Source organism: Triturus cristatus, chromosome 1_2, assembly GCF_964204655.1.
Source record: "Triturus cristatus chromosome 1_2, aTriCri1.1, whole genome shotgun sequence".
NCBI classification, from domain to species: domain Eukaryota; kingdom Metazoa; phylum Chordata; class Amphibia; order Caudata; family Salamandridae; genus Triturus; species Triturus cristatus.
This window is the reverse complement of record NC_140580.1, coordinates 605953476-605974232: the sequence shown is the minus strand read 5'-3', so window position 1 is coordinate 605974232 and position 20757 is coordinate 605953476. Positions and strand designations below refer to the sequence as shown.

At 43.8% G+C, this 20757-nt stretch overlaps 1 protein-coding gene across 2 annotated transcripts in view; it reads right to left on the bottom strand.

Annotated features, from left to right (window-relative positions):
• LOC146867721 (microsomal triglyceride transfer protein large subunit-like) overlaps positions 1–13629 on the bottom strand; it is a 374501-nt gene extending 360872 nt beyond the window's left edge. For both annotated transcript variants that reach the window (XR_014962100.1, XM_085607151.1), the window contains exons 1-2: positions 13284–13629; positions 13077–13176 (exon numbers count right to left, since the gene is read on the bottom strand). Coding sequence is in view for 1 of the 2 variants with exons in the window: in XM_085607151.1 (XP_085463277.1) it covers positions 13077–13143 (67 nt within the window). In the remaining variant the exon portion in view is untranslated. The remainder of the gene's footprint in view (positions 1–13076; positions 13177–13283) is intronic.
• Between the last annotated feature and the right edge of the window lie 7128 nt (positions 13630–20757).

Sequence of the window (20757 nt, the reverse complement as noted above, 5' to 3'; positions counted from 1 at the left end):
TAATGACCATGGAGGGAGACAGTAAGTGGATATTTTGTTACATTTGTCATCATTGACCTCAATCTACCAAACTCCTTGATGCCTTTCAAAAACATAAATGTCACATACACAATGATTAGCATTCAGCACATCAAAGTCAGCTACCTTTTAGGTTTAGCTTGATCACACCTGCACCATTCATGCCAGATTTTTCCATATGATATCCATGAAGGGACTAGGACACAGGTTTGTAGAATTGCTTGCATTTCTTAGAAAGAAAGAGATATGCGATTATTCCATCCAGGTGTTACAGATATGTAAGAGGAGCTTGAGGACACACAGAATGTTGTTACAACAAATTTTCTCAACTAAAATGACACTGAAGCCTCACTGGACAATCTATACCACAATACATCACTGCTCTCTGTGAGGTTGGTCCCATCCAAAACTAGAAACACTAGATTTGGCATTAAATCCACAAAAAATGGTCCAATGTGGTGACAATGGAACTGAAACAAACCAGTCTCAACCTCTAATGAAAGTTGCACAAGACTATTTTAACTGAAGATAGCCCCTCTCTAAGGGATACCTGTAAGGCCTCCAAAGTGCCATAAAGAGAGCCAAAAAGTCCTAATTTACAAAATTCATCTTCCAGGTCTGACTGAATAAGGGAAACCTTCAGCATCTTTTAAGAACTGTCTAATCCAGATGCCCAGAAGAACAACCTCTGTGCATCACAACAATATTGTGACAAACTCCTGGATTGTTTTTGTTCAAAATTAGCACCATCCGTGACTCCAACTTCACTGCCCTGTACCATCTGCCTGATGCCTACTCGCCTTTCTTCACAGCGTTAGTCCTTTCTCTGCCTCTGTCTACATGGCTATTGCTCCACTGCCAGCACTCAACCCTCCTTATTAGCTCTGCCATGGCATTTTAATGGCATTAAATTTATGAGCGTAGGCATAAACAATAGGAAGACGGGAGCCCAAAAGGTAGTAAATATAGGTGTCCCCTTTCAGTGCATTAGTCATTTCAGCCAATTTATTCTGAAATTTTGTTTTAAATGCACTTTTTAATTCCTTTTTTTCAAAAAGTTCTCGAGCGGGGGGAACCTCCTATCAAACCTTTACTTGAGGAAGGCTCCCTTGCTGAAATTCAGACCGGGTGTTACATCTGGCTTTCAGCAGTGCCAATTGAGAATGTGGTTGGAGACAAATAAGTGGGTGGAGCCAGTGGAGGAAGTAGGTGGAGCCAGGTAAAGTGGGTGTAGTCCCCTAAAAAAATGTGAGCACCTGCACTTAATATTTTACAAATTAAGCACTGTATATATATATTTAGAAACAAAGGACATCCGCACTCTGCAACCTTGCGGAGATGCGCCTTGTCAACCTAGACCACAACCTATCTCGGACCCAGGGACAAGGCAGAGGCAGAGGCAGAGGAAGAGGCAGAGGGTCTGGAAGAGGCAATACAAGATTTTCAGCAGCTCCAGGAAAACCCGAAGATCCAATCGCAAGAAGAAATTACTCACTCAGGAACCGAACGAAGAGGAACTAAACAATGATAACTTAATAGTTAATTTATCGAACTATACGCCTACAGCAATAGAATTACAAGTCCTAAATAAAGGCCTCTCTTTCTGCCCACAAAAACACTTTGAGTACACCAATACTAAAATTGATATGTACAAATATATGCGGAAACTGAAACTGACCAAAATTCACGCCCTCAAAAAATCCAGCAATGAGAACACAAGTCCTCAGGAGACCACTCAAAAAATTGATGGGGACCTATCAATGACCATAGAGGAAATTCCACTTCTCAAAAATGTATATGATCTGGCAAATGACTCCAACAATGATGAAACTACCGAAATCGAAATGTTGCAGAATTTGGGTATCGATACCAAACAACATGAACATAGTGGACTGAAGAACAAATCAAAATACTGCCCTCAGTTATCACCAGGCAATAAAATCGATTCTTTCTCAGAAATGATTATGAATGAAATCGAGAAAATAGAAAAAGACAAGGAACAACAAAAACAGAGAAAACATATCTAAAAAAGAAAACCAAGCCATAAAAAATCTGGCAAATAATCCAAACATAATCATAAAGCCCGCAGACAAGGGCGGCAACATTGTAATTCAAAACATCAACGATTACAAAAAGGAAGCATATCGCCAACTAATGGACATTAAGAAATATACCAAGCTGACAAAAAATCCTATGTACAAAATGATTGAAGAGGTCAAACACAATCTAACCAAATGGCATGAACATAATCTGATCAATGTAGAGGAATACAAATTTCTGCTAAGAGAAAATCCTACAATCCCTACCATCTACTTCCTGCCAAAGGTTCACAAAACATTTTTTTAAAAACCCGGGAGACCAATTGTATCATCTTGTGACTCATTATATGAAAACATTTCATCATACATAGATCATTTTCTGGCACCAATGGTAAAAAATCTCACATCATATATTCAAGACACAGGTGATTTTTTACGGATTCTTTCCAACACAGCATGGAATCCGTTGTATCTGATGGTAACTATCGATGTTGTATCGCTGTATACATCCATCGAACAATTGGTCTGAATGCCTGCGCATACTTCCTATGACAAAGGAATATAAATGAATTTGAACATTCAGCCATGCTACTGGACATGATACAACTGTGTCTGAAGAACAACATCTTTTTCTTCAACCATGAGATTTACCATCAACTATGTGGCTGTGCCATGGGCATCTCTTTCTCTCCCAACTATGCCAACCTCACCATGGGCTGGTGGGAGAAAGAGATTGCCTGGGGCCCACAAAATAATTGGGCACTTGAGACAATCATATTATGGTCACGGTACATCAACGACCTATTCCTAATTTGGAATGGAAGAAAAGATGAGTTCATGCATTACTTCAACAAACTCAATAACAACGATATCGGACTCTCCTTTACTTGTACTACCAGTCAGCAAAAAATCGATTTTCTAGATGTCACAGTATACATCCAAAATGGACAGATAGAAACCACACTCTTCAGGAAAAAGACAGCCACAAATAGCATCCTACATGCAGAAAGTTTTCACCCAAAATCTTTATTGAAAAGTATCCCCTTTGGAGAATTCATCCGTATGAAAAGGAACTGTTCCACAGAGGAAGATGCAGAAAATGAGATTCACAACAGTGCAAAGAGACTCTTCAAAAGGGGATATAAAACCAGAGATCTAAACAAAAGCAAGGAAAAAGTCGAAGCAATGAGCCGAACTAATATTCTTGTCAGAAAAAGCTAAGGTCCGAAAAAGATACAAACAATCGGACAACAAGGAACACCTAGACTTATCCTGACATACAGCAAAGAATCTTTCAAGATAAGAAAAGCTGTACAAAAATACTGGCCAGTACTACAACAAGACCGAGACCTGGCAGAAATCATTGGAACAAAACCATCCATTTCCTACAAAAAAGCACCCTCCATTAGGGATATCTTAATTCAAAGTCATTTCCAAACCAAAGAAAAAAGCAAAACTTGGCTTGAACAACAACAAATTGGTTTTAAAGTATGCAACCATTGCAAAGCTTGCAAAATCAGGGTCAACAAGAAAATCATCACATATCCAGACGGCAAAACAATCAACATTGCTCACAAAATCACATGCCAAACACAATTTGTAGTATATGCTATACAATGCAATTGTGGAATGATGTACATAAGCAGCACCATTTGTATGCTTAAAAAACGCATCTTGGAACACATCAGAGCTGTGAAAAATAAGGATCAGACCTATGCAACTGCCAAAAATCTACTTTCATGCCAAGAAGGCAACTAGCGAAATATGACCTTCTTTGGTATAGATACAATTGAAAGCAATGAAAGGATGGGCGACCGAAAAAGAAAACTTCGACAACTGGAATCCAAATACATTATCGGACTTCGAACCAAGCAGCCAAGGGGGATGAATGTAGATGAATGTAGATGAAGAACTATACGTGCATCTGTAAAATCTTGGATCAGACTCACTATCACAAACTGTCAAGCATACAGGAACTACACTGAAGGAATCCATACAAACCATCAAATAAGTGTCAGTTTCAAAAAGTAGAGAATGGAAAGTGTGGAAATTGAAGAATCCAAAGTCTGAGGCGCAAGGAGCAAGCTGAATGTGGAGGAAAGACTAAAATCAGGTCAAACTCATTCACACGTATTGAATAGACCATTTGGAAAGAGAACTATGGTACTATACCATAACCCTCCAAACTTGATTGCCATCGGTTAGATCCATCGAACTGTTATATCAAGTGTACTGTACAGCGACTATTGTTTAAATATGTTTAAATACGGTTAATTGAGACTCATGCACAGTGCATGAAACATAAATGCCGGTGCTTATGTATTTTCATTAAGAAACGCAAAATTATTTCGAATTTAAATCTGTCACAAGGTGTTCTGTTATTTAAAATACTGTGAACTACATATCCCAGAAACCCATGGGTAGTGTTTAGAATAGAGCAAAAACCAAAGGAAATGATGGACGGAGTGTTGAACATTGCAAGCACTCACCCACAGTCAACTGATCTGGGTTTAATCCATCACCGTTCTTTAGCCCACTCTGCCACCCCAGTTCAGACATGGCCATATGCAAATCAGTCTGACCCTGTGCCTCATGGGAACAGTCCAGCCCGAACTGCCAAGCCATGTCTTCCCTGGACCGGAAACAAGCTTCCTAGGACCGGTTTCTGGCATTTCAGCCGTCTTCAGCCAGGCTTGCTTGAATCCAGTGGCAAAGTGAGCAAGGGACTCACGTCTGAGCATACCCTGCCAACTTATGGCGAACAAAGCAAAAACCAAAGGAAATGATGGACGGAGTGTTGAACATTGCAAGCACTCACCCCCAGTCAACTGATCTGGGTTTAATCCATCACCGTTCTTTAGCCCACTCTGCCACCCCAGTTCAGACATGGCCATATGCAAATCAGTCTGACCCTGTGCCTCATGGGAACAGTCCAGCCCGAACTGCCAAGCCATGTCTTCCCTGGACCGGAAACAAGCTTCCTAGGACCGGTTTCTGGCATTTCAGCCGTCTTCAGCCAGGCTTGCTTGAATCCAGTGGCAAAGTGAGCAAGGGACTCACGTCTGAGCATACCCTGCCAACTTATGGCGAACAAAGCAAAAACCAAAGGAAATGATGGACGGAGTGTTGAACATTGCAAGCACTCACCCCCAGTCACTCCCATGAGGCACAGGGTCAGACTGATTTGCATATGGCCATGTCTGAACTGGGGTGGCAGAGTGGGCTAAAGAACGGTGATGGATTAAACCCTCCGTCCATCATTTCCTTTGGTTTTTGCTAGTGTTTAGAATACTCAGGAAATGACATATATACAGCTGCAAAATGTAACATCACCCACCGTGAACAAGGCCGTGAGGCTGAAACGCGTCGGTGTGACAGACTTGGGCTCTGTTAAATAAACAATTCGCAAGGTTCCAGAGTGCGGATGTCCTTTGTTTCTAAATTACTATTTGGCCACTGGCTTGGTCCAACACCCTGCACCCGCTGCTGAGCGACCCGGTTTGAAGCCACATTGGAAGAAAAGAAAAAATATATATATATATCCCTCCCACACACCTTTGGCGCTGATGAAGGCTGATGGAGCCGAAATGCATTCGCCGATGTAATTGCTGAATAAATGGTGTTTCTTTGGTTTCCCCAGTGTGGCCTCTGCTCGTTCCTTTGGAGGAGATTCTTGGTGATATATATATATATATATATATATATATATGTAGAGAAGGCTTTATTTAACATTATATTGTTAGAAAGTTGTACATGTTTGATGACGTTAAGCCAAGATAAAAGGCAAATGAGAGTCTTTCTCCATAACGATACAGTTAACGAGAGAAACATTCTCTGAAAAAACATCAGCTACTTAATTAAGTGTACCATACAACTACATGTCTGTTCGGAAATCTAGAAAGGCAAGAAGTTGAAGAAACATTGGATTGGGTGCCACTTTCCCCTTTTTCACTAAAGCACTTATGTAATTGATTGTAATAAAGAAATGGAGGCTCCTGTCTGTTACGTGTCTATAATAATAACACACAAAACACCGACTTGTTTTTTGCAGCCTAGAACTTTTAAACAATGCAGTTCAGTTCAACTTATGAAAGAAAAGTTTACTTCTGCTCCCATAAAACATTTATTTACCCATAAATGCACGTTCATTTGAGGCAAATCATAAAAGGTAGATAGACAGACGCTTGGCTAGCTGCATGGCTATGCTTTGGGTAGTTTTCACACTATCACTGCCAAATGTCCCAGAATGTAATGTCTTCAGTATTTGAGCATGATTTAGTTGTTGATGGACGGGTTACTCAGTCACAGGGGTGAGAGATACCCCGTCCGCCAAAGTATAATCCCATTATAGCCTATGGAATTTATATATCGGCGGACGGGATATCCGCAGTAGCACCTGGCAGGGAATGAAGGTGGAGGGGCGGGGGGGTGAAGGGGGTTGGTAGGGGAAACAAAATACAAAAAAAAAACACACTTACCTATTCCGCCAGCTGCGCCTCTCCTCCGCTTCTCCACAATCTCGAAACCAGGAAGCACCCAGGCTCCCCTAAGCCAATCACAACACTGCAATGCAGCGTTGATGGGCTCCCCCCCCCCGTGCACATACGTGGACTGTGGGCCTTGGCATGTTCCCCACCAGGCTGTTTAATGCAGCCTGGTGGGGAACATGCAAAGTGCGCATGGCTGGCTGGACCAAGATGGCTGGCCAAATAGTCAGGCGCACTTGGAGTGTGCAAACGTTTCCTCCCCTTGTGCCACTAGCCCCCCCACCCAACCCTAACCGAGCCCCGAACCTGCAAAAAATAAAATGATCTTAACTATGTTATGGCCATTTTATTTTTCCTGCTCTGGGAGCAGTGGAGCGACGCTCCTCTGCCTTAGCGGAGGAGCCGCCCCTGGATATCTGTCACTGTTGTGGCAGAGTAACCCATCTGCCAACATTTAAATCAGGCCCTTTGTGCTGCTGTAATACCTACCAGTGCACTAGTTCACACCCAGAATCACAGATACCACAAGTATTGGTAGTTCTTAGATTCGCAATTACCGCACACCGATTTCTGCATGTCATTCAAGAATTCGGGGCCTGTTTGTGGGGACAAATTCCTCAAGATAGCACCTGGAGAATGTATCGCTAGAAACGAATCTGTTAATTTTATATACAATAATACTCCATGCAGCATTACCACATGGTTCGCAATGCCAATGCTGTCAAAACTCCTGTTTTCGACCTAATCAAGTGTGAGAGGCCTCCTGTGATATTGGCCTTTTGTTTAGCACAAACATTCTGTCGTACATTTATGCGCTCTGTTTTTTCTTTACATGAAACCATTTTTTCCATGTTAAGTGCACCCCTTTCCAATACCCTCTAACAAGGGGTGGGAGGGGGCGTGATTGGTGAACTTTCCAACTTACAGTGTTACCAATGTTTGTGAATATCCACAAAGTTATGTTTTTCTTTGAAGGAACCACAATGGGAACCTCCGTTTCTCATTCACACCCCGGTTGAAGACTGTGGAGGCCACGGAAACTGGCAGTTTTTCTGCTGTGCAAAGTCTCACCAGTCTGCACCCATAAAACTCCACTGGTCCTGACTGCATGAAGCAGCATTAGGCATTAGCAGGGGCAGTTACTACATCTACAGATAAGTATCCCTTTTTCCATTAAATATTTTTAGAATTCACCTCTAGGACACCAACTCCTTAACAGGGTAACATAGGATATCAAAAAGGTGCCAGTAGCCTAAGTCTAGAAACTCCTACTGGCGCCATTGATAGAATCTCCAAAGGAGAAAATGTCAGAAAGGTTAGACTGGGTCTGTTCCAAATGTCTTTACATTCTTTTCGGTAGTCTGGCAGAGCGACAGAGGTAGTTCCAAAGGGTGGAGCTTGGTGCGCTAACGAACCATCCCTCACATGGCTAGCATCTTACTGGGAGTACTAGTAAGCCATTCTGGGCAAACAGCACCAAAGTGCTCCATAGGTAGGTGAGGGCAAACATTTCGATGTTCAGCTGACCACTGTGTATGGCCTTGTGAAAAAAGTAAAGGATTCTAAAGTAAAGGATTCTCAACAGCATTTTTTTATGTTTGTTTCCTTTTACTTTGTTGAAAGTAAGTCTTATAGCAAAATTAGTCCTCATACGACCTTCCATATGGTTCTGTGTATCAGATTAATAGATCTTGCCTACAGTGTAGCTGCCTTCCAAAAGTTTATATATTGGTGTAAAGAGATGACCAGACAACAGCATACTTTTTTTGCAAAATCATATATTGCTTCAAGAGCATAAGGTTAATTGGGCTGAAAAAAACAATAAAATTCGACTCATTTTAATGGGTTTCTAAGTAGGATTGCTAGTGTCCCTTCCATTTCCTCTAAATGATAGCAGCTTATCAAGACATGTGCTTCGTCTCCTTGCACGAAGAACAGATTTCTTTCTTCGCTCCAAGACAACTAGCAAGATCTACCAGAATGACTGTGACATTCCTCCTGAAAGCCCCTCAGGAACAGCTATCATGGAGTTAAAAAGGCCATAGGAACACCCTGGGCTAGAAGAGTAGCCGAAGTCCTGAATGACTAATCTGCATCTGGGTTAAGTGATGGAATGTAAGACACACATCCACTACTTACTTGCTCTTCTGAATCCCTTATGCAAACCTTGTGCTGCTGCTGGGCATCCGAGAAGCAATAGGAATCTTTCTTAACTCTGATTAGCTAAATGAATTATTCAAAGTCCATAGGTCGTGAAGGCTTTTGCTTTCCATGGGCAAGCATCAGAGCACCACAAGGAGACAGGTTGAGGACCTAAGATATGACCATTTCAAGGGGCTTCCGACACTTCTGTCTGGTGTTGACCTTTACACTGCAAAGTGGACAGGTACGCAACCCCTGTGAAAGTAGTACACTTTACCTTATTGCCTTTAACAAACTTACATCCCTCACCTCCAGGGTTCTACACTGTGACCTGAACTGGGCAGTCAATAGACCATTACCAAGAGTCTACAGTGTTTGTCAAGTCAGTCTCTAGAAGAAAGGGCTTCAATTTCTTCATGAGGGAAGAGAGATACCAGCTTGTATTGGTTTTGATGGTTATATGATCTTTGAAAGTGGCGTCTGAGTCCAGGGTGAATCCAAGGGATTAAGCATTATCAGTCAGCTGTGGAATGAAGTCATCAGTTTCACTTCAGAATATCAGGCTTGGATCTGTGGTTGCTTTGGGCGAAAGGCAACTAGAGGAATGTAGTCTTTGTTGGGTTGAGCTTTCGGTAGATACTTCAAATCTACTTCTGGATGACTTCGAAGTACTATTTTAGTCACTGAATGCTTAGTGATTAGACTGGATTTTGGGGTACAGTTGAGTATAATTGGCATCTGATGGATATTGATGATGTTGCTGGGGAGCAGGGATTCCATGGGTTAGATAGAGGTTGATGATGGGGACAGCATGGAACCCTGTGTACACAGCAGTATCAGAGGTGTTCCTAGGATCTTGGTGTTCCTATTTGTAGAAGCTAGTGGTGGCTGGATAAGTACAAGATGAATTATTGTAGGAATATGTCTAAGAAATCCTACTGATATCGACATTTGGATGTTGAGGCACAGCACAATAAACAAGTGTTTACAAAACGAGGCACAAATAAACACATGGGGGAGACGACACACATCACAACCTCCCTAGTCTAATTCAGATCACAAAATGTTACAAACTAACAAATCATTACTCTATTGCACAACCCATTAAGTTTTACATCTTCCTTAAAGTTTCAGTGCAACTTGCTACAAGCGGACATTGACCTTACAGAAAAGGTCAGAGTTTTGGAATGTTGAACCCTATATATCTGAGTTCTCCCTAGCCCTGTAGTGAACAGAGAGTTGCAGCTTCAAGTGGTTTTAAATGAACCACCGTACAAATCAAGCACACAAACCCTAGAAGTGTGGTGAATTGTTGCTAAGGTGTGAGTTATTAGGGTGCACTTAAGTTCACTAGAAGCGAGTCAGGTGCCACAGGGAACAGTAGCTGATAAAATACCTAAAGTATCAGTTCTGGACAATCCACATGCCTGGGCGACCATGTGACACTATTTATTGATAAAAACTCTTGCACTAGTTGACTTTTGCAATTCTCCCCTTATACTATTAACCAAGAATCGCTGATGCAAAAGTGGGCCCAGAATACAACCCAGAGATTTCAGCTTTACTGACAGTGCTGGGGGTGCCACTCCGAGCACAAGCCTGCACTAAGAGATCACGTTTCTTTCTAGACATGTTAAGAACAATGGCTTTGTTTCATTTAGGCGCAGGTTATTCTGCGTTATCAAAGATTTAATAGCTCCAATTCATCTCTGCAGGTGGTTGATGCCAGGTAATGACAAAACCTGCGTATGATAAGCTCAGATAGGCGTTCATCAGGACCTTAAACCATTGCACTTTGTTGTTTGGCTGTTGCAAGTAATTGACATAGCATTGATAACTAATCATGCTATCAATCTCACATGAAAGTGGACTACTTTTACTTTGTTTGCTCTCACCAACTTGGCAAGGTTAACTCAGGCAGTTATATGATATATCTCCAATGATGTCAATAATGTACAGTAATCACGTGAAATATATATCATGATAGACTCAAAAATGAAAGATGTTCCTCACACAATTGTGGTTAATGGTTCCATTAGGATAGGACACCAGTTTAGCAGTCTTGAACTTTCATTTATCAAACTGATGTATTTGAGATATGTTAGTATCGGTTCAATGACTTTGCACCAACATGGAGTCATGCAACCAGCATGCTAATGTATTGTTCTTCTCCTGGGAATATTTATGTTTTCATTTCATCACACCCAGGACATGGAAAGACCTCCCTCAACACATCTGAGCCTCCTCCCCACTTCTCGAGTTCTGCAAGAAGCTGAAGGCCTGGCTCTTCATATAAGCACCTCGGGTACGACACACCTACACACCTGTCCAAGTGCCTGGATACTCTGGATCAGTGCGCTATACAAATCAACATAACACAACATAATATTATCTAAATAGGATTATGGTAAACTGGAAAATTTATTCTGGAGCAATCTATTAGAAATTGAGTAGTCTCCTTGACTCATTCCTTAACACATGAGTTTACCATCAAAAGCATACCATGCGTAGCTTTTTGGCAGAATAAAAGAAAATGGAGCTTCCTCAGAATTTGAAGAGGGAACTATAACATATTTGTTTAAAGGTACGATACTTATTTAAGCATTCATCCGTATTATTTCAAAATATTTACATTTCTGGCTGTATCTTAGATATCCTTATTGAAAGATTAAATATTAATACAGTTGGTAAAGTGACTTCAAATATATTGTACAACTGGCTAGCTGTCGATGGATCTTTTGAGTAAGTGATAGTGGATCTGGATATAATTCCTGCCTTGTTGAAGCCATGCTCAACCACGGTCAACTCTACCAAACATCACTGATCCCAAGTATGCTATTTTAATTTACATTTTAAACTGGATTTCCAACTCATTACAGGGTGGAAGGTAAGGCATGCACTGGCCATAAACAACCACTATGTGGGCGAAGTGTGCATGATTTAAATCCAACTGTATATGTTTATCATTATTTTGGATACCAACACTTTCGATTATGTCCCACATTTTGCTTACAATTATGTAAATAATATTATCAATGTAAGTGCTACTTTGATATTTTTAGCTACAATGGAATTGTGTAATATATGTTATAGTTTTTAAAATGTGTTATGCTTTTCAACAAATGTTGAAATATAGGATGTTATTGTTTGTTGAAGTACTGTAAACAAATAATATAGCAATGTGAATTAAAATTTGGCCTGTCAAGTTTAACTTGGGTCTCAGGAAGAGACCCTTCAGACTGGTCAGCCTTTTGGCCAATAAAACTTTAAAATACTCAGATAATAACAGTTTTATGCTGTTCCATCAAGGAGGATGTCCAAAGCAGGACCTACTTTTATAGGCCTTAGGGGTTCATTTGTGAGATGACACTTTTTACCTGCATGAATTTAACAGCATACGCTCAATTTTTTTTGTTTACTTTAATTATTGGGGTGTCCATCCACACCAGGTTTTTTATAAAGACGGAATTACATTTGCAAAAAGGCGGGTCGCAGAACGAGTAATGAAAAAGGCTATTCCTAGGTAGGCTTGAGACCTAACTCCACGTTGTCGGGACTCCATGCCCTCAGTCCTGGGATTTTCTGTTGCAACTAATTAGCAGGTCTGTTAGTCCAGTTGCCTAAAAGAGAGAAATCCATACCTATAGATTCCAGAGAACAGTAAATTGCTACATAAAAGCCCACTTATAATCTGGTATCATGACAGAAAGCCACTAGATGGCGACGCTATTGGCTGGTTAGAAGAGGGCATATTTTTTCCTGAAAAAGAGTGGATATGTTAATGGTCATTCGCAGACCGCTCCAGAGCCCGCCCTTTTTAACTTACCCTTTTACAAATAAAAATGTATTTAAATGTGTTCACTTGTTTCATATTAAACAGCATGCCTACTTAGTTACTCTTTCAAACACTAATAATAATAATTTAATAGCAGTGTAATTTTTCCTTCTGTTCCTGACCCCGCCACCACCAAACCAAACTCCAGAAAAGGAATCTGATTTTGTAAAAATTAAGTTTTTGATGGTGAAGAGGGGGGGGGGGTCCTCTGCTGCAACATTTCAGGCTTTCCCCATATATAAAATTAATATGCATGGGACCCATTGCCACACTGAAAAAAGACCAGCTACTTACTGTACGGGTACCGTGGGTCCCCAGCCTTAAAGGTACAGAGCAACTGTTGACAGTGGACTGCCATGGCAACCCCATTATTTGTTAGTCTACTATCCCCATGGCTTTAAATGGTTCATTTCTTTCGTAATGTGAAGGCCAAGAAAGCACAATGTCCCAGTTAGTGATGAATATGTTACCCGCAACGCACAGTTTATGTGAAATGACTATTTATCGATACTGTACATTTTTTCAAATCATTAATTCATTGCATTGGATACATACCTTTCGCTGTGCAGGACAATAAAAGAAAGCACAGTGCCAGTCTTCCTAGATGTGCCCAGGAACACATGGTGCTTGTAGGGCTGAGGTGGGATGGTGCAGCCTGTGACCGGATAGAAGAGAAAGAGGGCGAAACAGGTAAGAGGCAGAGGAACACTAAGCTCACACAGTCAGCAATGCGCAATGACCCTCCCCTTTCCAGGAACTCACACTGATAAGAAAATCAATTGCATCAAAAAAGCCCGAGGAAACACTACATCAGCACCAGGAATCGGGCAGAAGTTTCAGGAACCAATCTAAAGTTTTGCAATTTGGAAACGGGCTTCATTTCAATAGAGAATACGGTCTCGTCATGACAACGATTACATTATCTGGAGTCAAACTCGGTAGGGAGGTTTGTTGACATTGTTGGATTAAGCTTGAAGTACAGGAAAGAGCCATCACACAGCCAAAACATTCCTCTTACGGCTTAAACAGTTAGTTGGAAACTACCCAATAAAAATAAAAGCCTACAAAGTGAAAGTGAACACGAGCAGCTGTAGCCCCTCCCACCCTGGTCTTATCCATTCAGGAAGGAGAGCAAGGGGTCTGCCTTCTTAAAGAGACAGGGCCAGGATGTTACATGATTACTTTGTAGCGTGTACAGACCCGTCCCTAGGAGACGTCGGTTACTTTGTGAGCGAGTGGTGTCTATGCACTTCGGAGACTGAAAGAAGGGCATACTGCACAGTTAAAGGATAGTTTACGTGACATCATATGTTTCAAACCAGGCGCTTTCCCCGTGGAGTTGCTGTTCTAAATTGCTAAAATCAATAAAAAGAGCTGAAAAACAAGAAATCCTGCTGGACACTTACTGTAACAACACGAGGTAATTCTATTACTCTCGCTTTTAAAAATAACACATCTAATAAAACTCTAGTGTTAACGTATCGACTATGGCACTCTGCAAAATTCTGAATTAGCACAGAAAAATGCATTCACCTCACACTTTGTAGCTATTCCTCTGTAGTGCGGTTCAAATTGTTAGTTAGGGGTCACTTCTTGGACATCTTCCCACAGTAATTAGTTTCGTTTATTTAGCCATACATTTCTGTGCTGGTGCTTCCATTCTTATGGTTTCTGTCCATCCCTGGTTAACAGAAAAGGATTGCTTATTGAAGATAACACAGCATGGAGGCAGTAGGGTTGCTGGAGTGGGGCCAGACCAGGCCTGTGCCCCAGGGCTATTTGTTCTGCCCCCAACCCTGTGCCCTACCACCACAGCTGTTGAATGTGCCAAGAGGCAGCACAGACCAGACACTGCAATTTACCCTGCATATTTATCTGTCCATCTAACGTTCACTGTTGTTTGAGACAATTCACAAGCCTACATGTTTGCTCAATATCTTAAGTCTGAATGTCAAGATAACTCTGACGATTATTGGTCCTGCTTGAGACATGTCAGAGTTTTTTCTAGTTACAGTTTCGACCAATGGTCTAATCAGTGTAACTTCTTTCCCTCCGCGCAGCCCCATCACTAAGTGCTACACCCTGAGCCCTCTGGTTCCAGGGTGTTTGAGGCCCTTCTCCACCCACAGGCACCTGCCTGTGCCTCATCCATGGTGGTCCAGTGGGAGATCACTCGGCTCTTCTGCCTCTGCCTCTCTTAGCCTCTTTCTTTTTGTGCCCTTTTTCTCTTTCCTTCGTTTTGCCCTTCTGTCACTTTTTCCTTTTCACTTCTTACTCTCCTCACTCTTCTTACTCTTTCCTTCAAATTCCCCTCACCCCTGCTCCTGCGGCCCCTCCAATGTGTCCTTCCCGCTCCCGCCTCCCAGCTCACCTGCCCTCCCCCGATCCCAACCTAATGGTGGCCGCTGCATGGCAAGAAGAGCATGACCACCAGGGCCGGACTGGGAACCAAAACCGGCCCTGGCAAAGTGCTCGGCAGACCCCCCGGGGGTTGGGGGTGCCACCGAGCTCTTTGCCAGGGCCGGTTTTCGGCCGATTTTGTTACAGGGCTGATTTTGCAGCTATGCTGCAAAAACGACCTTTTAACAAAAACGCCCCCCAGGGGCCCAAAACCGGCCCCCAACCATGCAGCCCACCGGGGGATTGCCCGGTGCCCGCTATGGCCAGTCCAGCCCTGAAGAAAACCGACCTGGTCAGTGTGACTGCACCTCCTGCGCAGCTCCTCCATTAAATGTTGCCCCCTGAGCTCTCTGTTAGCAGGGTGTTCTAAGCCCTCCTCTATCTGCAGGCTCCTGCCTGCGTCTCATACCTGGTGTAGTGGGAGAGCATTCTGCTCTTCTGCTGTTCTGCCTCTGCCTCTCTTTGCCTCTTTGCTTTTGTGCCCTCTTTTTCTCTTTCCTTTGTTTTTCCCTTCTGTCAATTTTTAACTTTTTCACTTTTCACTCTCCTCACTCTTCTCACTCTTTCCTTCATTTTCCTTAATGTTCCCCCGCTGCACCTCCCCCTCCAGTGTGTCCTTCCCGCTCCACCTCCCAGTTGACCCATCCTCCCCCGATCCCTACTTAATGGTGGCCGCTGCATGGCAAGAAGAGCAAGACCACTGACCTGGTCAGTATGGCTGCTCTACCCCCATGCAACTCCACCACTCAGTGCTGACCCCTGAGACCCCTGAGCTCTCTGTTTGCAGTGTGTTTGAGGCCCTCCTCCGCCTGCCACCGCTACACCTCCAGCACCCTCCATGATCTCAACCCTGGACGCAATAACAACTGCCAACTCTCGCCGCCGAACTACACCCACAGCCCTCTCTCCTGTCTACACCGCCGCCACACCTTCACCCACCTCCATACCCAAGCAGCATCTCCCAACCTATTGAACATCACCACTCACAAACCACTCAACTGCATCCTCCTCAACGTACGTTCCCTACACAAACATGCCATAGAAATCTGGGACCTCCTCAACACCAACTCACCCAACGTCACTTTCCTCACGGAAACCTGGACCAACGTCAACTCTGCACCAGATATCGCCACCGCCTTTCCCAGCAGATACAAGATCTTGCGCAAGGTCCACCCCATACATCCTGGAGAAGGCATCGCAGTCGTTCACAAAAACACCCTCCGCATGACCACCCTCCTGGACGGCACAATGTCCCTCATGGAGCACCTCCACTTACAGAACCAGACCAACCCCAAAACGACTCTCCGCGAAACCCTCATCTAGTGGCCACCCAGCCCCTGCGCTCCCTTTACTGACACCATCGCTGATTTCAACGCACCCCACGCCCTCACTTCTGCAGACTACATCCTACTCGGAGACCTAAACTTCCACCTGGATAACCACTGCAACTCAAACACCACCTCCCTCCTACAGAACCTCACCAACATAGGACTAAAACAGCTAGTCACTGCCCCATGCACACCGCGGGCCACACACTTTACCCCATCTTCACCAGAGGAAACAGCGTCTCCTACAGCCACACCACAGAACTCCTCTGGACAGATCACCACTGCATCCACTTCTTAAAAAAAAACACTGTACGCAAGCACGCCCACTGCTTCTCCCGCTGAAGCTGGAACAAAGTCACCAAAGACCAGTTCACCTACGCCCTCGTCAGCACCCCACCACGACTACGTCAGACGCAAACACCGCAGCGGGCAACCTCCACCGCTGGATCATGAACTGCGCCAACACACTCTCTCCTCTCAAGAAAGCCACCGTAAGATACATCAAGAAAGCAAGCTGGTTCACCCCTGCACTCCAAGAATCTAGACACTCCTGAAAACGACTCGAAAAGAAATAGAGGAACAACAAAACCCCAGAAACATGCGCCGCCTACAATCAGCCACCACCGCACACCATCAACTCATCAAATCAACAAGGAAGAAATCCCTCAAGACAGAATCCTCACCAACGCACACAAGACCAAAGAACTCTTCTCCATCATCAAGGAATTCACCAAACACTGCAGCGAGACAACAGACATCCCACCCTCCCAAGTCTCTGCAACAGACTCAGCACCTTCTTCAACCACAAGATTAAGATGATCTACTACAACTTCGACAACCAAGACAACCTCACAGCTCCAGCTCCCTCCTAATGCGATGCCACCCAACAGACCCTGCTCAAATGGATCCCGCTCACAACAGAAAACACCTTCAGACCATAAAAAGCATCCACTCCGTAGCACCCTCAGACCCCAACTCACACCACATCTTCCACAGAGCCGCCTCTGCCATTGCACATGAACTACGTCGGACAATCAACTGCTCCTTCGAGATCGCCACCTTCCCCTCTGACTGGAAACACGGTGAAGTCAGCCCCCTCCTGAAGAAACCCACTGTGGACATGACGGACCTCAAGAACTTCAGGCCCATCTCCCTGCTTCCCTTCACAGCCAAGGTCATCGAAAAGGCCATCAGCACCCAGCTAGCAAACTTCATCGAAGCTAACAATGTCCTGGACATCTCTCAATCGGTATTCTTAAGCAATCATAGCACCAAGACCGCCCTACTTGCTCCCACCGATGACATCCACTCCCTCCTTGACCAGGGCAAAACTGCAGCCCTCATCCTCCTGGACCTCTCAGCAGGATTCAACACCGTTTCCCAACACACCCTAGCCACCAGACTCTACAACACCGGCATCCGCAGCGAGGCCCTCAATTGAATCCGCTCCTTTCTCTCCTGCAGAACTGAGTGGGTCAGACTCTCCCTACCACTCAAGAAGGACTGAAATCCGTCACCACCTAGATAAAGAACAGCTGCCTGAAACTCAACTCAGAAAAGCAGAAGTCCTCATCTTTGGCTCCAACCCCGCCACATGGAATGACTCCCCCACCCCAACAGACCACGCTTGAAACCTCGGCATCATACTAGACTACTCGCTCACAATGAACTGCCAGATCAACACCGTCTCCTCGACCTGCTTCAACACCCTTCGCATGCTTCGAAAGACTTGTAGATGGATCCCAACCAAATCCAGAAAAACTGTCACACATGCACTCGTCAGCAGCAAACTTGACTACGGCAACTTTCCCTACACCGGAATCAACAAGAAACTCCTTCGCAAACTGCAGACTGTCCAGAACGTCACAGACAGACTGATCCTTGACAGTCACATTACCCAACACCTCCGCGATCCTTCCTTCAAACTCCTCACCCATGCATACAACACTGGACCCACATACCTGAACAGCCGCCTCTCCTTCCATGCACCCAAAAGACACCTCTGATCAGCCCAGCTCTCACTGGCCACCGTCCAATGTATTAGCAAGACTAGAAAGGGAGGAAAGTCCTTCTCTTACTTCACAGCCAAAGCCTGGAACACCCACCGCCTCCACCTCCAGCAATCTCCCATATTGCCCCAGTTCAGGAAGGACCTAAAGACCCGGCTTTCGGGTGAACCCAGCACTCAACGGAGCACCCCCCAGTGCTTTGGGACCTTCATCGGTGAGTAGTTGCGCTTTACCAATCCTGATTGATTGACCCATTATAAAGTAGCAGAGAAAACGTCTACTATACAGATCACAGAACTGTATTTTGTATGTGAATACATCAGTGGGTTAATACTTGTGTCATAGAAATCCTTTTTCTGCTTGCAGTTCATAAGTTGCAATTCTAATATAGCGCAGTGATTTATTAACTGTCATCAAAGAGCTGCATGCAAACTGCCTAGTATAGGTAAAGGCATTGTGTTTCTGTGCTGAGTTTTTCATTATCTATTCCTGAAAATGGTTTGTTTGGGTAGAAATACATTCTTATTTGTAAAGCCAACCCCAACCAGAGCTTTAAATCAAATGGAATGCATGTGAGTGTGCGGCTATGGAGAGATGAGGGGCACTGGTGGAGAGTGATAGTGAGTGAATCTGTGGAAAACTAGACCAATCAATCAGTGGATTTGTAGAGCACTACTTGTCACCTGTTAGGGTATTCAGGCGCTGGCAGCATAAAAAAATTCTCAACAAAATGGGGGACTATGGGGCTTTTTATAGAGGTCCAACATAAATGCCCAGTCAGATCATGCTATCAAAAGGTATGCAGTTCCTCTCATAGTGATACCTGGGAAAGAAAGTACTCCAGGGTGCCCAGGTGTGGTTGTCTTGGGTGAGGGTGGAGTTAAGTTGCTCATCAGTAACCTTGCTCCAGTTCCTTCGTGGTTGGCATGGGGCTGGTTTGGGTGCCTTGGGTTTGTTGATGGCGAAGTGTACGCAGTGGTGGTCGGTCCATGGTGGCTACGTTGTGTAGCTGAATTGGATGCTGTTTCCTGCCACGAAGATGGGGTCGAGGTGTGGTAAATAAAATTCATTACCGGGACTTAATTTGATACAGAAACATAATAAAATAGCTCAGTAAAATAAGAGGCAGAATCCGTGGTATCAGAGGTTCGGAATGGGCTTTATTCCAATGGTCGATTATAATCGGTTGCTCCAAGTTCCATCACCACGGGGGTTCAGGAAGTGAAGTACATACTTTATTGACAAGAAATGATTTTTATAGAACATACATTACAATGAAGCGAATGCGGCAGGCGTAACAATTGATAAGGAAAATGACGATTCATATGCGTAACCGAAAATGGGTGTAATAAGGAGTAAAAAGAAACATAATTGGTTATGATGTCATATATAGGTGGATCTATAAGATAATAATTGGCATAGATGCGCGCGCAGCAGCATGACGTGTGATTGACGTGCAACTAGGGGGTGAAGGGGACTTGATATTTAGCTCTACATGTGGAGACGAAAAGTCTGGGGGGTCAAGTCAACCTAATCCCAAATCATATCTAATATCCGATGTTTAAAGAACTATGTTATCCACAAAAGAAGGACTCTCGGACAGAATCTATTCTATACTGACTGTGCGTGCGTGTACAAGCGTCTAAGTGTCTACACTAAATGCGAGGGGGTAGGAATATTCCATGGTAACAGGGCTATGAATTACTTGCATAAAGACAGAGAAGCCGGGCCTTTTGCTCGGTAGCTGGAAGAATGTTTACTTAAACTACTAGACAGGAATGCATCGGCTAAGAAGTGAAGCAGATAATTCGAAGGTGAAATACAGTTCTTGGCAGAGAATAGGCTGATGTCAGGCTTCGTGAGCCGCGCAGAGAATGAGACAAAGTTCATGGTCACAGATGCAGGCTCAGACTGGAGTTTTCAGAGGCAGAAGGCAAGAAGAGTTTGATGACAGAATCAGGGCCTACTTGCCTGGACTGTAAAATGGCATAAGTGAACCATATAAAGCCGGTGGCCTTTCATACTTAGGAATGGAATATCCGGCCTATTCATGGCGGATCTGACAGAGGACATGTTGACGGTGGATGCACATGTGTTTGCGTCTTCATAACTGGAACTGGAGGGAACATACATGTACTTGTGATTCATACATGAAACCGTTGGGGTCCAAGATAGGGGACATAACTGATCAGAAAAATCCATATTTCCACATTCCCTCCTTGTCCCCTACTTGCCCGTTAAGAGATATCAATCTTCATCAATCCATTGATCTGTTCATATAACATCATTTGTTCTTCTTTCTTCTTCCGTGACGTATGAAATCTTGGTGGTGGAATACACGATGTGGCACACAGACCACAGATCGCTGGTCCACATTGTAGACATAGACAGCAACTGAATAGTATGAGAAGGCCAATACCTAGGAAGGATAGAACTCTCCATCCCCAGGCTGATATCACACTCCAAAACCAACCGGACCAAGTCCAAGTGCCTGGGTTC